Consider the following 16,640-nt stretch of genomic DNA (forward strand, 5'->3'; position numbering starts at 1 on the left):
AGTGAGAGTGCAGGTACTTGATAGAGATCAAAGATATTAAGCATGATCAATACAAAAAGTCACTAGGATGGCTATCTACTCTTTGGTGACTTACTTAAGTTGTAGTTATGTAAATAATTCTTTGATCTGCGGTGCCTTGGTTGTTCACAATGGGGTTTTGTAGTTTGACTGCACAATCACTTGGTTACCTAGCCATTTAAAACTTGCGATGTATGTTGGCTACAGTAGGTCTATTATAGGAATAGGGTGTGTATTAAGATGGGATCTGTTGATCCTGGTAGATAGGAGAGGTTCTATGAGTTCATGAGACTGAGTCCAAAATCTATAATCATGGTAGGTGAATGATGAAAAAAAATTTTCATAAGGTTTCACATAAACTCGAGTTGATTGAATCTGATATATGACAGACAATTGGGTTTGATGAGTTATCCTTGATCTGTTCTTATTGGGACTCACGATAGAAGAATCGAACTACATGATAATTGCATTTAGAGATTCAATATTTCATTCTGCTGGATTGCCACTACATACTGCTAGATATTACTGATAGATCGTGAAACTCGTCGAGTGTCATCTTGATGATCGATGATCTTTGATGGACAGAGTTGGAATCATTTCAACCCATCGAAAGGTGTTTCGATGATATTATAATGAAAAACATAATATATCTTACTATCAGAAGAATAAAACCTATGGATCATACACAAAAGCGGTCTTTATCTGATCAGATGGTTGATTGGATTATGAATCGCTATTGGGTCTAATCATCAATATGATTGATGATTAATCCAGTACAAGAGTTGCAAAAAAATAATTCACTAAGAGTTAGTGAGTTGTAAGAGATTAATTAGTAATTAGATTGCTAATTGACTCAATTTGATTGAGCAATGTGCTTCGGATCAAGTCTAATTGAATTGGATTTAATTTGACTTATTTTGGGTTTGATGACATCAAGCCTAATTGAGTTATGAAATAATCCAATTGCGAGGGAGATCAATTTCTGATTTGATCAGAATTTGAATTTAATTAATTTCTAATTTGATTAAGATTTTATTAAGGAGATTGGATTTCTAATTAGATTAGGTTCTCTTCTCTCTTTGGATCTAATCAAATTAGATTTGGATTGGGACCAAATTGGAACAACCAAGAGACCCAATTGCATGGGACTCTTTTTCCTTGTGCCAACCCCATATCCATGCAAATAATTCTTCATGCAAGTTTAGTTTTTGCATGAGGTTTTTCCATGCCAAAATGGCTGCTTGTTTCCCCTTTCTATCTCACGTCCAAGGCTTAGATCAAGATTCATTCAAATTTGAATTCAAACTTGATTTGAATTCAAGTTTGAAACCTGATAAGGATGAAGCCTTATCTTGGATGAGTTTGGTCTCATCCTAACTTCCCTTGGATGCCACCTACTGAAGGCCCCTTCTTTTATGCGACAAAAAGAGATAATTCACCGTGAGAAACTTGAGATCATTGTGAAAATATCTGGTGGGGGTGTGAGAAAAATTAAAGGGGCGTCGACACCTTTCTAGGCGTGAAAAAGGGAAGAAGAAAATAAGAGAAGATAGGGTTCTTTTCTAGGATTTTTTTGGTTCTCCTTGAGCATGCCTTTGAGGTAAAAGAGAAAGGAGTCTCTTTTTATCATCCTCCAAACCATTAGCCTCCTTCGTAGAAAGTCTAAAATAGAAGGAAGATGAAAAAATCTTCATCAACCATCAGGAGATATCTTCTACAAGGGAGCTAGCACCCCGATAAAAACATAGACCTCTGATCGGATCAAAATTTTCGTGTGGATATCTGTAGAGGTTAGACATATGTGAGGCTCTGCAGGAACCTCATCAGATTACTACGATTATTAGATTACAGTCAAAGGCTACCCACGTGAAGGTATGGAGATTGAATCTTTAATTTTTATTTTTTTATTTAAATCTAATTTAATTTTTAGCATCTTAAAATGCATGTGGTCAATCCTGTTAGCCTGTAGATTAGATCTACTTTATGCATGTTAGATAGATTAAAGTATTTAATCTAGATTAAAAAAATTTTGCTGCATGTTCTAATTTCTGCATGCATGTTCCTGGAGGTTCGACATCCTTGAAGTGGTATCAGACCCATAGGTTATCGTTCACATGTGTTTTTAGATCTGAAATTTAGATTTAAACATTTATCAGAATCTATTTTTACATTAAATGTAAATAATCTGGATATGCATATGTGATATGTATAATTATTTGTAGCTTAGTACTCTTCAAAATTCATAGTAAAGACCGTCCTACCATATAGTACTATGATGGAAGGGCTACCTGTATGAATCATGAAGAAGAACCACAAAAATAATCTGTTTTATAATGCATGAGATGCATGTTAATAAATCTAAAATTTATTTAGTTATGTATGAGATACATAATCTGTTTTAATATGCATGAGTTGTATGTTATTAAATCTGACATTGTATGAGATGCATATTAATAGATCTGAATATTGCATGAGATGCAAGTTTATTAGATCTAAAAATTGCATTAGATGTAATTTGTTAAATCTAAAAATTACATGAGTTGTAGATTTGAAAATACATAAGATGTATGTAATTAGATCTAACCTTTGATGAATATATGTGATATATTTGATCATGTTTAGATTAGATTTTATACTTATGTATGAGATACATAGATTATTAGTTTAGATCTGAAAATAGTTTCAACATCTAAACTATCTCATGTTCATAATGTACTTAATTAAAGATCTAAAATTATTAATTAAAAATTTAAAATTAAGTATTAAAAATCTGAAATTAAGATTAAAATCTGAAAGTAAGAATTTAAGATCTTAGTCTTAAGCATAAAATATGAGGGTTCGGGCTTGGATAATTCAATTTGATCTAGTAATTCGATTACTTTTGGATAATCGATTATTACATGGTGGGGCTCAATCAAGATGAGCGGTTGATCCAACTCAATCAAGAGTTGATTAGAATTAGATCAAGAATACTCGAGATCAATCCAATTGTTATAGATTGGTCACATCGATTAATAGCCTCATATTGAATTGATTAACTTAAAGATCTGATTTGACTCAGTGGCTCGAGCATGAGTTATACAAGCTAATCTATATATTTTAAATTGATTGACCTATTGGTATTTAAGAAAAGTGATTTGGTTTGACCTAAAAAGATGTGGTTATTTAATTGGTTTTGTTCGCTGACCTAACAATTTATTGGTGTTTAAGGAAAGCAACGAGGGGACCTCCATCGATCTTATGCTTTTTTGGCCAATTTGGTTGATTAGTGTTGATATAGTTGCTTGGTGATTTGAGCTAGCCTGTGCTCTTAGGGTTAGTCATAATAGTTATGAGTAATTAGGATTAAAGAGACCTAAATAAAAATCTTCTCATTAATATTAAGTCATAGGATCTTCCATCATTGTAGAGTGCAGTGCCTTCTCCGATGTTGACTATTCTCAACTGAATATAGTGGTTCAGTTGCATTAGAAGAGAAGCAACCATTCTATTGGCATGAGACACTGTGAGGTGGAGGTGGGGTTAGGCTCAAGATCTGTCAGGTGAGAGTCCAATGATGGCTTCACTCGTACTCAATGGTAGGTCTGACTTAACTAAGAAATGAAGTCAAAATCTGTCAGATGAGGTCTCAGGACTTAGAAATCAACTCAGCTACAATTTACTTAAGAAGCATTGGACAAGAGTTGTCCACCCTTTTGTTGACATATTAATCAAGATCTGTCAGGTGAGGTGGTGTGCTAATCGGTGGGACTGCGGTACCTACTAGGAATCTTAACTTGTAAAGAGAATTTCATTTTTCGACCCGAGGAGTGTTGGGATCCAAAAAATAATAGGAGCTAAATTTATTTTTAAAATATTTTTTTAAAATAAATTAAAATCAATTACAAAAGTCTAATTAAATTTTTTTCTCTTTATAGAAAATTGTCTGCCTTTAATAGTCTAGCTTGCATCTTAGAAATCAACTAATTGCTAGGTTCCAATTGTAAGGATTGGCTAAGAGATTTGAAAGGTATTTTGAGTTTCGATAAACTAGATTGTGTCTTAGATCAGAAAATATTGACAGAGACTTTGAAGAATTCAAGAGACACACCTTTAGAAGGTATGTCGTATTTGCTCGTTATTAAGACTAACCTAATGATTTTTTCTACTATTAGTATAATAGACTCTGGTTCTAGTGTACACTTGTGTACTTCATTATAGAATTTTAAAGAATATAGAAAGTTGAGGCTAGGAGAGATAACCCTATGAGTAGGCAATGGAGCAAGAGTTATAACTGTGATCGTAGGGACTTATCCTCTTCAATTACCGTCTGATTTCTATCTAGAACTAAGAGACTATTACTGTGTGCCTAATGTGAGCAAAATTTTAATTTTTGTTTCATATTTAGCGCAAGATTAATTTGAAATTAGTTTCAATAAGAATCATTGTACCACTTATTTTGAAAATAAAATAGTTGTACATAGTTACTTAATTAACAGTCTCTACCATTTGTATGTTGATGCAGATAAATTAGTTAATTTATCCTAGCAAACTATGAGTGCTATTGGATCTAAGAGATCCAAAGATGAGGTTAACTTAAAGTACATGTGGCATCTTAGGTTAGATCATATCAGAGAAGCAAGGATTAACAGACTGGTAAAAGATGATCTTTTAGACTTATTCTCCGATGAGTCATTTTCAGTCTGTGAATCCTGCCTTCAATGAAAAATGACCAAGCTATTCTTTGTAGGATATAGAAAAAGGATCACTAAGGTACTGGCTCTGGTACATACTAATGTGTATGGCCCATTTGATGTATCGATCAAAGAAGGTTATCTCTACTTCATCACCTTTGCTGATGATTTTTCACATTATGGGTATGTGTTTCTTATGAGACATAAATCTGAAGCCTTTGAAAGATTCAAAAAATTCAGATGTGAGGTAAAGAAGCAAACTGAAAAAATACTTAAGGTACTTTGATCAGATCAAGGGAGAGAATATCTGAGTGAAGAATTTCTTGATTATCTCAAGAAAAATGGTATAGTCTCTTAATGGACTCCACTTGGAATGTCTCAGATCAATGAGATTTTAGAATAGAGAATTGACCTTATTGGATATGGTTCGATCCATGATGAGCTTCACTGACCTTCCTTTATTTCTTTGAGATATGTATTAATGACTGCTAATTACTTAATTAATAAATTTTTCTAAATCTGTTTCTGTCATACCATATGAGATATGACATGGTAAGAAGTTAAATTTTGGTTACCTCAGAATTTGGAGATGTCTGACCTATGTGAAATGACAACAGACGGATAAGTTAGACGCTAAGTTTATGAGAGCTCATTTTATAGGATACCTAAAAAAAATCTTTAAGGTACTATTTTTACCTTCCGGAGGATCACAATATGATTGTGAACCAGCATATCAATTTTTTGGAAAGAGATTTTATCCAAAATGAAGATAGTGAGAGAAAATTTAGCTCGAAAAAGTATCTCTGAAGAGCAACGAGCCATAGAGCTTGTGGAATCCATTCCACCTTGTAGATCCACTAAGATCTCACATCCTTTTGAAAGGTATATTGGTATGCTGACAGAGGATGTAGAGGAAATGTTCCTCATAGGTGATATGGACCATATTGATGATCCTAAAATCTATGACGAGACGATGTCAGGTATCGACTCTGAAAAATGATTGGAAGCAATAAGATCAGAGATTGACTCAATGCATACCAACCAGATCTGGACCTTAGTAGATCCACCAATAGGAATAGTTCTTATTGAGTATAAATGGATCTTTAAGAAAAAGATCGGTTCGGATGGAAAGGTGGAGACCTTTAAAGTAAGATTTATGGTTAAAGATTATAGTCAGCATGAAGTATTGACTATGAGGATACCTTTTCGTCAGTAGTCATGCTAAAGTCATTCGAATATTGCTTGCTGTTGCAGTAGCTCATGACTATGAGATATGACAGATGGAAGTGAAAACTGTATTTCTGAATGAATATCTTGAGGAAGATATCTATATGGAGCAACTTTTAGGTTTCACGTCCAGTGATGGAGATCACAAGATCTGCAAGCTGCAAAGATTCATTTATGGACTAAAGTAAGCATCTCAGAGTTGGAATACTCGATTCAATGATGTGATCAAATCATTTGGTTTCATCAAGAATAAAAAGGAATCGTGCATGTTCAAGAAGATCAGTGGGATGGCTATCACATTTCTCGTATTTTACATGGATGATATTCTCCTAATTGAAAATGACATTCTCATGATGACTTCTATGAAAGTTGGGTTATTCAAAGAGTTCTCTATTAAAAATCTTGGAGAAGCATCCTATATTCTGAGAATAAAGATCTATAGAGATAGATCTTAAAGGATGCTAAGTTTATCACAGCAACTGTATATAGAGAAAGTACTGAAGTGGTTCAACATGAAAAATTTAAGAGGGATCTGTTATCCTTCAGACATAGAGTTCATCTGTCCAAAAAGATGTGTCCGAACACACCTGAGGAGATTTAGCATATGAGCAAGATCTCTTATACTTCTGCTATAGAGAGCCTCATGTATGTTATGCTATGTACTTGATTTGATATTGCTCTTGCTGTGAGCATCACAAGCAGATATCAGTCGAATCCAGATGAGGAGCACTGAATTGCTATGAAGAATATTTTTAAGTATTTGTGAAGGACTAAGGATCTCTTCTTAATCTTTGGAGAGGAGAGTTACAAGTATAGGGATATACAGACTCGGATTTTATATTTGACATTGATGATAAAAAGTCTACATCAGATTTTGTGTTTCTGTGTAACAGTGGTGTAGTTAATTGGAAGAGTTTCAAACAATCGATCATTGCAAATTTTATCATGGAGGTAGAGTATATCGCTGCATCGAAGGCTGATAAGGAAGGATTCTGGTTTAAAAAGTTTGTTGCAGAGTTGGGTGATGCCATCAGATGTTGTTCTATTATTCTACGATAATAATGGTGCCAAAGTGCTCGCTAAAAAATTGAGATCTCATCAGAAGTCTAAACACATCGAGCAATGATTTCATCTAATTTACGAATACCTCGAGAAGAAGTTCATCGAGGTGCAAAGAGTCGACTCCACAGAGAATGTGGCTGATCCGCTGATCAAGCCGTCGAGCCAACAGAAGATTGAAGCTCATTTTGAGAAGATGGAGCTTAGGTTTATGATCAATTGACTTTATATCAAGTGAGAGTTTGTTAGATGTATGTCCTAGAAGCCAGATTGGCTGACACATATACACATTCTAGGGATATAATTTTATAATTAAAATTTTAAAATAAATAAATTTAGATTATTCTCATTCATGTTGTATTTAAATTTATCCATGAATAATCTGAGGAATTAACGGATGATAACGCGTATTCCAAGAGTTGAGAATTTGAGGCACGTGTCATTAATGGTTAATTTTTAAATGCTCCCGATCGATAGATCGTTACAGAGATAGTGACTGATCTGGATAGATCGGTACGTAGATCACTTCTCTTCGTGGGTAAACGAGTCTCAAGTCGATAGTGTAAGAATATTGGAGTGAGAGTGCAGGTGCTTGATAGAGATCAAGGATACTGAGCATGACCAATACGAGAAGTCATTAGGATGGCTATCCACTCATTGATGACTTACTCAAAGTTTAATTGTGTAGATAGTTCTTTGATCTGCGGTACTTGACTTTCACAGTAGGGTTGTTATAGTTTGACGACACAATCACTTGGTTACCTAACATTCGAAACTTTGCAATGTATGTTAGCTATAGTAGATTATTGTAGGAATAGGATGTGCATCAAAATGACATCTATCGATCCTGATAGATAGGGAGAGGTTCTATGCAGTTCATGAGACTAAGTTCTAAAATCCATGGCTATGGTAGGTGAATGATGGAAAAAAAATTTTATAAGATTTCATATGGACTCGAGTTGATTGAAGAGGGACGATCGAGTTTGATGAGTTATCTTTGATCTGCATCTTATCGGACTCACAACAGAAGAACCGAATCACACAGTAACTGCACCTAGAGGTTCAATATTCATTCTATTGGATTGCTACTATATCAGCTAGGTGTCACTGGTGGATCGTGAGACTCATCAAGCATCATCTTGATGATCGATAATCTTGATGGACATATTTGTAATCGTTTCAATCCATCGAAAGGAGTTTCATGATATTATGATGGAGATCACAATATATCTCACTATCAACATAATAGAACCTATGGGATCATACACAAAAAAAATTTTATTCGATCAGATGGTTGATTAGCGATTATAAATCGCTATTGGGTCTAATCATCAATATGATTGATGATTAATCTAATACAAGAGTTTCAATAAATAATTCACTAAAAGTTAGAGAGTTGTAGGAGGATTAATTAGTAATTGGATTGCTAATTGACTTAATTTAATTGAGCAATAGGGTTCAAATCAAGTCTAACTGAATTAAATTTGATTTGACTTATTTTGGATTTGATGAGATCAAACCTAACCGAGTTATGAGATAATCCAATTATGAGGGAGACTAATTTCTGATTTGATTAGGACTTGGGTTCAATTAATTTCTAATTGGATTAGAATTTTATTGAGGAGATTGGTTCCTAATTAGATTAGGTTCTCTTCTCTCTTTGGGTCTAACCAAATTGGATTGGGATTGGGATCAAATTGGAACAACCAAAAACCCAATTGTAGGGACTCTTTTTCCTTGTGCCAACCTTATATCCATGCAAATAATTCTTCATGCAAGTTTGGTTTTTGCGTGAGGTTTTTCCATGCCAAAATGCTGCTTGTCGCCCCTTCCTATCTCACATCCAAGGCTTGGATCAAGATTGGTTCAAATTAGAATTCAAACTTGATTGGAATTCAAATTTGAAACCTGATAAGGATTAAGCCTTATCTTGGATGAGTTTAGTCTCATCCTAATTTCCCTTGGATGCCACCTACTAAAGGCCCTTTCTTTTGTGTGACAAAAAGAGATAATTCATCATGAGAAATCTGAGATCACCATAAAAACATCTGGTAGGGGCGTGAGAAAAATTAGAGGGGCATTGGCATCCTTCTAGGCATGAAAATGGGAAGAAGAAAATAAGAGAAGAAGGGATCCTTCTCTAGGGTTTTTCTTGGTTTTCCTTGAGCGTGCCTTTGAGAGAAAAGAGAGAGAAGTTCTTTTTATCATCTTCCAAACCATCAGCTTCCTTCTTTGTAGAAAGTCTGAAAAAGAAAGAAGATGAAGAAAATCTTCATTAACCATCAAAAGACGTCTTCTGCAAGGGAGCTAGGACTCCGTAAAGACGCAAGCCTCTGATTGGATTGAAAATTCGTGTGGATATCCATAAAGATTGGATGCATATGTAGCTTTATAAGAACCTTATCGAATTACCACAATCATCAGATTACGGTGAAAGGCTGCCTGCACAAAGGTATGAAGATAGGATCTCTGATTTTTATTTTTTTATTTAAATCTGATTTAATTTTCAGCATCTTAAAATACATGTGATCGATTTTATTAGCCTGTAGATTAGACCTACTTTATGCATGTTAGATAAATTAAAATATTTAATCTAGATCAAAAATTTTTTTGCTGCGTATTCTGATTTCTGCATGCATGTTCCAGATATTCGACATCCTTCATGCGGGGCGGAGTCAACCCCTTGACCCATGACCGTAATATTGGCACCGTTTGTGGGAAAAGTCTCATGCCCATACGCACATACTCTCCCTTGACTAGGGGGCTATGTTGTGGTAGTGAAAAGGGTATTTTTAGTCCCACATCGGTGATGAGTCAAGAAGAAGTATGGCTTATATGGATTGGAACCTTCTCTCTTACGTGAGGCACCTTTTAAATGGCAAAATTGTGAGGCTCTACATGACCAAATCTCGTTGATCCCTGCACCTTTTAAGCGGACAATACTTCACGTATGCGGGTGCGGAGTCAACCCAACCATCTGAGCTATTTGATCCCTTGACCTTTGACCACAATAATGCCCAAAGCCCAAAAGCGCAACTCTCTTGATTTTGATGAAAACCACCTGGATCGTCCAAGCTTTACTCTTGAAGATTCGAGCAATTTGTTCCTTCAAAATTCTCCAAAAGTCTTTATGTCATCCCCATGTAGACTTTTTATTATGACAAGAGCTAAAGTAGATGCCCTTCATCATCAAAATGTATGAAAAACCAAGAATCTACCAAGTAATGATTCCAATGAAACAACCAAAAGCATGATGAAAAGTTCAGAGAACCATATGATCACCAGGGCAAGAAAAATGTTCAATGGCTAAGAATCTCATCCCTTATTTCTTACAGGAGAAAGCACATCCGTTTGAGTTGTTTAACATGATCACAAGCAAAGTCATTGCCTTCAGGATACGATAATACATGGTACACATCCTAGGAGGAAAGATTGAGACGAGAATGGCTATAGCTAGGCTGAAAGGAAACCTATCAAAGTTTCTGAGAACTGTATTCCATTATCATTGATCACTTGTTCAAAGGTTTGGAGCCAATTTACCCATATCTATTTTCTAGGTAGCAGTAGTAGCAGGTAGTGGAGAATACGTAGGCCTTGGAGGCGGTTCCAGATTTGAGGTAAAATTGGTCGCATTGAATAGAGGAAAACAAGAAGCAGGAGGGGATAACATAAAATGATTTATTTCTCCCTACGCTATAGATTATTTTAAGATTCAATGATGTTTAGAACCACCACAGCCAGAAAGCCCAACCTGGTCTGAAAATTTGCCAGCAGGGCCTGAGCTTAGATTGTGTCGGAAAATAGATCGCCACCTGACTTGGCTCAACCTAAATTGACAAAGTAAAACTTCAACGAACACCTAAAATTGTGTCAGGCTTGAGCCAGAGCTCTAACTCTACCATGGAAACCCAAGTAAAACCTTACCAAATGCTTGATTCAAGCAGAATGAATGTTTAAAATTTGAATTAGGTTGGATTGCAAAATGTCCATGCAATTTCTCATCAAATCAGCTTTTGATTTAAGGTCGAGGCGATCTAGCACATTTTGTGATAGATTCCCAACTCAAACCTAGTTCCTGTTTCCAGCATTAAATTTCCAATTTAACGCAACTACCTAACCAATTCAACCCACATGATATGGATGGGTTGAAAGCGTTATGTTTAGTTGAGACATTGGTGGTCAGGTTGGACTTTTGTTTGTTATTTTGTAGGTAGGATGGGGCCTAAGCCAACCCAACCTAGAATCAAATACAATTACCCACATGTCTGGTGAAATATCACACTTTGCTTGTAAGATGACTGAAATTAATGTTCCTAGAGACCTGGCTTAGCCATCAGAATTGGCTTCCAAAGGCCAAGGACTGCAACATGGTGAAGTAGGTGTCTTCTTACAATTTACAAACAGCTCTCTGTTTGTTTACACCGAGATATTAATATTAGAAACATTTAAAATGTTAAACCATCTTAAGCTGTCAACCATTTAAAATGTTAAATCATCTTAAGCTGTCAACTTTCTATGCCTTGTTTAAGATATTGCGAGGCTAAATGGTATGATGAGTGAAAATAACACACTGTTGTATGGTAAAATGCTTTCTTTGGGCTACTGGCGTGTGAACCTCTATGCGGGCTCCAGTGCTGCTCTTTGTAAGGAGAAATTATTAGATGGATCCAATACAGTGGACCAGTCCAATAGTCACTCTTGACATTATCTTTTGTATATTTAAACTATTCAAGATCAAGATAGAGATAAAAATTCATCCTATCATCCACTGTGCATGCATGTTGGGATTTAGACCGGGTCACTGGATCCGGTCCATCTAACAATTTCTCCTTCATAAGATGTCCCATCTGATCCTGCATAGCGTCGAGCTCATGAAATAGTGACCGCCGTCCATCACAGAATACAGTGAGTGGACATGATACATATGGAAAATTATGTGCACGTAGTGCTTGACAGCCACAACCTTTTTGTTTTAGTGAGCCACCACAACAATCCCTTCACACAAAAGCACAAAAACAGTACTTAGATAAGGAAGACCGGAAGAGCTATGCTCCGGAAGCTAACAAGAAATCAAGTCCTAGCATTCTTGGATGCCATCCAAGCCACTTTGACATGCATGTTAGCTACAATATACAGTAATGAGCCAGCGTGCATTCAAGGATGAGTCCGGCAGCATCTCACAGACAGCATGGCGAATTACTCCCGTTAGCCAGTCATCGGACGAGAAAGGGAAAAAGGCATCATCACTTATTGCGTCCTATCGGGTATCACGTCAGGGCAGTACTGCTGTGTCCAACCTTATCATGTCTCAAAGAAGAATTAAAGACAAATGAAGTTTTTATATTACAGAAAGATAATATAAACTGTGGCAAGTTTTCTCAGTTAAAAGCTACGAGATTAGAAAATGAGCCTACCAACCAACCAGCCTTCTCAAAGACAAAACAGCTCAACATCAACAAGTAATAAAATATAACCTTCGATGAAGAAGAATACATGTATGACAAGGATAGTCACTGATCCCTAGGGCTCAATAATTGACACTCTGTCTCATAAGATTAAAAATCTAAGCAATGCATCACCTACCGTAATGGCCGAAGACCAAATCCCAAAGACAACCTCCTCCTCCTCCACCATCTCTCCCTCTCACGCACAAGAGTAGTTTGAGCAGTGGCAAGAAAAATCCTTCTGCCAGAGCATCATGTAGTTTGCCCTTTGACAAAGCAATCCATTAGTCTCCTCTTCCTGCCTCTCTTACCAACATACACACAGACACAGTAGCAGGAACAATCAATGGCAATAAGATGTTCTTGTCCTGTTGTCATCCTTCCAAGAGGTCTGACCAAGAAGGCCATGCCAAGAGCTTCCATGCTTGACAACAGCCAGACACAACCCAGCAGAGCATCAACTTCTTCATACAATCTTTTCACAGCCAACAAGGTCTGATTTCTGATAACAACCCAAGAAATAATGTTCTTTAGAATCAGTAGAGGACTTCCATGACTCGTTCTAGGATTCATCCATCAGGTTTTTGAAGACCAAGCAATGGGGATAGTCTGTCACATAGATGGAAAGGGAGAAGTAGTCTGCGAGGGGTACGATGAAGGTCCAAGATTTAGTCCATGGTCGGACACATATCACCAAAGGTATGATACCTAACAGAAATTAAGCAGTTTCAGTATCTTTGAACAAATAATTTTTCACTCTGTCTTCGGGCTTGGCATAGAGACCATCAGATTCCAAATTTCCAACAAATGAAGCTTCAAATCGCCACAGATGATGACTTTTATCGGATAATTCACAAACAAAACTAACATTTGAACAGGTAAATGGGTCTGCTCGCTTGGAAAATACCAAATCGATGTTGAGGTATCTCTATCGTTGCATGTTTATATTGTAAAGATGGATGATTTGCTGGACATGCAAGTTTCAAAATGAAAGGCTGGCTTCTGATGACCAAGTTCTTGTGTATATCTGTCATAATTTCAACAAAATATTAACCTAACTACAAAATATGGAGTGTGTATGTTTGCATTCATTTAATTCCTTCATTTAAACTCAAAGATTTCTTTTTTCAACCTATTCTGAATAATATTGTGGGAAACCTTTGATAAAGAAAGATGAAGCTCCACACTAGAGTTGTGGTATTGTGTTGATGCAATCTATACATACTATTGGACATCATCCCTCTTGCAATCCAAAATCGGCAGCACCCAAAAATTCGGAATTTATTCTATCAGCAATCAGACAATCTTCTTTCGGGATGGGATTAGATTTTTTTTTTTTTTTTTTTTGTATATCATTTTCTTTCACCTATTTGGAATTATCATTTCAAACACCAAAAAGAACATGCCTTTATCCACTGGCTTTCTTGTCCCACTCCAAAGTTCATGAAGTGAGACCGAACATCAACAGGTAAGTTTTGATAGGTTTCAGAGCTACACCTCTTCTCGCCTCCTCCATTTGAGAAGGTCTTCGTCGTGGTAGGAGAAGAGGTATTGTTGATCGTCCCACTAGATTGGGTTAGTAGGTGTGCTTGCTTTCGATGATCATTTGATGCCATGGGAGAAGGCATTGTTAATCCCAGTGTGGCAATGAATTAATTTGTTTCTGTGGCAGGGGGGGATGTAGCATGCGTCAAAGTCTGGACCAATTTGATTGGTCTTTCCCCAGTCTGTACCCAATAGAATTGTGTTTCAGACTGGTAAAGGGTCATAAAATTAGGGATAATTTTGTTAGTTTAAAAGATCCCTTTCCAGATTCAAATGGCCTGGAGTCTGGACTGATTACCTATCCGTTTTGTTGAAACACACAAGTGTATGAATTAAGAGTCAAAAGCGTGTGCCAAATCGATTAGGTCGATCGGATAGATATGGTCGCTCGAGCAAGTTCGGTACCTTAGTAGAAGGCTCTAACTTTCTAATGGAATGTGAATATTGCAAAGAAGAAAGCATTAGGGGGAAATGATAACTGACACGTAAGAGAATCAACTAATAAGATTGATTATATAGAAGAATAGTTCTGGATTGCAACACCAAGGAATTGGGTAAACTTATAAGGGTATAGGAAGCAGAATTCTCTTGATGCTCTGTTGATTTCCTTCAAGATAGGATGGAAGGTTGCACTGGAGAACCTTGGTGTAGGATCCTTTTGACGCTTATCATGGTACATACCAGACATGTAGGAATCTTGTCCAATATCGGGATAGTCAGGTGTATTATTTGTAGAGTGTCCTTTCAAATGTAGGCTTTTTTGGTAGTTATTTCCAGCATATTCTCTTTTAATGATTTCTTCTCCTGGCAACTCCCTTCTTCATCCTTGTAAATCTTTGAAAATAGAGGGAAAATCTCTTATAAGCTCAAATTATTGCTTGCGGACTAAAAAAAAATTCGCCAAGAAATTTTGTTGTTTTTTCCTACCTTACGTTTTTGTTTTTGCTTGCACCTCTCGTTAGTTTCATTCTCTACTTTGTTAGATCAGATGAAATGTTGGTGTAAAGAACACTTAAATTTTTTAAGGCAGCAAGAAAGGAAGTGAAAGCACAGCAACCAAGATTTCTTCACATTCCCCTTGACAACCCACCCTGTCATCCAGTATGGCTTAACATTTCAAGGGCGTAAAAGGAGCCAGAAGATAGCAGAGACAAGCTGAGTTGGTGACTCTAAAGAGAAGAATTTATATTCGATTTAAGTCGTGCAAGTGCAGTTTGGTAGTTTCAATTATTTATGGGTTTTGACGTGGAGCATTGCCAAAAGTCAGTGGTCCCTCAGTCAATTCAATTGGTAGTGCATTATTCAGAAATTTTCCTACTTAATTTATCGTCTGATATTAAAGAAATTATACCTTAGACAATCTGCACCATCTAGCCATGCATCCCGTCAGTCATAGCCGTTTGTTCCTACAGCGATGCACCAAGATGAACACTTGACGAATAGAGTCTATAGAGATGAACGACTGTGACTAAACAACGTGGTGCATGCCCTGTAGAATATAATTTCTTCTAATGTTAATATTTAGTTTAGCTGACATAGCCCTTTTTTCCTTGTGGTCTAGACCAGTCATATTATGCCCTAGTGAATCTCAAAATAGACCGTCTATTTACAAATTAACGAAAAGCAATACACTTCGGCAAGTCCTTTCATGCAAATATTGTTGTTAAAGAATATTTAAATTTGATTTGGTTGGTTGAATCTATGATTGTTAAAATGTTACCAGAAGGACATACAGTTTAAATGGTTCAAGAGATGATCATCCAGTCTCCAAGTTTTTTGAATAATCATTCAGTCTCCGAGCTAGTCGTCTCGCTGAGACTCTGACCGGCAGTAAGCAAATGAAAATAAAAATATTTTAGCCTTCCAAACACAAGCACATATGGTTTAAATGGTTCAAGAGATGCATGTAGCACCCAACGTCTTCAACTTACAAGCACATACCAGTGACACTCAGTACCTTTGTGATCAGTTATAATACTGATACTCTAATTTGTCACAATTATTTTAAACAGTGAGCTTCCAAAGACTGCAGATGTCATGTGGATGGCTGGTTCATTACACTAACAGAGGCATGTCAACTTCCACTGTGCACAATGTGATCATTTCAGATTCACCTCATAGATCAAGTTTAATTAGACCATGCTTTTTGTGATCTTTGCTGATACAAGGTGTACAATCTGATCCTTCCAGTCCTACAAATTTCTTTTCTATTAATGGTTATTTACGGAACTGGTAACATAGTGGGGCAAGGACCACTCCTGCTTTTCTCATCAATAGTCAGATGAAACTATCGAGATTAGAAAACATGATCACAGAAATGTCATAAATTTCACATAATGTTTTGACATGGAATCCATGGGGAATAGCTGAAATCAATATCCCTGCTTAAAATGCAAGTCGAAAACATGCAGTAATTGTTAACCAACCACTGGATCTCAGAAAATTAAGCTGCTGTGGCATCAGACAACAATGTATACAAGGGTTTAACAATCTCCACTCTTCCCACCTCACACAGGTGATCTGGATCATATATGTGAAGACACGAACAAGTCAAAAATGCCTCAAGAAGAAAATGAGCCAAAAACACCTCAACAGGAAAGGTGTCAAAGAAAGAAAATAAAATAAATACATTAACGAATCATTCATCCAGAAGTTTAAGCTGTTAGGGGGACAG

General features: G+C 36.3%; 1 protein-coding gene across 1 annotated transcript; it reads left to right on the plus strand.

The window, feature by feature from the left end:
* Positions 1-12,528: 12,528 nt before the first annotated feature.
* LOC105041984 (uncharacterized) lies at positions 12,529-13,434 on the plus strand. The gene is made up of 3 exons (XM_010919072.4): positions 12,529-12,914; positions 13,002-13,120; positions 13,201-13,434. The coding sequence occupies exons 1-3, from the start codon at positions 12,768-12,770 to the stop codon at positions 13,286-13,288; spliced, it is 354 nt and encodes a 117-aa protein (XP_010917374.1). The 5' UTR covers positions 12,529-12,767; the 3' UTR covers positions 13,289-13,434.
* The last annotated feature ends 3,206 nt before the right edge of the window (positions 13,435-16,640 follow it).

This window comes from Elaeis guineensis, chromosome 3, assembly GCF_000442705.2.
Source record: "Elaeis guineensis isolate ETL-2024a chromosome 3, EG11, whole genome shotgun sequence".
Lineage (NCBI taxonomy): Eukaryota > Viridiplantae > Streptophyta > Magnoliopsida > Arecales > Arecaceae > Elaeis > Elaeis guineensis.

What these genes read in the sequence shown, in the direction of transcription:
- LOC105041984 (XM_010919072.4), top strand. Translation starts at nt 12,768, where the DNA reads ATGGCAATAAGATGTTCTTGTCCTGTTGTCATCCTTCCAAGAGGTCTG. An exon ending in ATCTTTTCACAGCCAACAAG is followed by an intron (nt 12,915 to 13,001) that starts GTCTGATTTCTG and finishes TTCATCCATCAG; the next exon opens with GTTTTTGAAGACCAAGCAAT. An exon ending in TCGGACACATATCACCAAAG is followed by an intron (nt 13,121 to 13,200) that starts GTATGATACCTA and finishes GGCTTGGCATAG; the next exon opens with AGACCATCAGATTCCAAATT.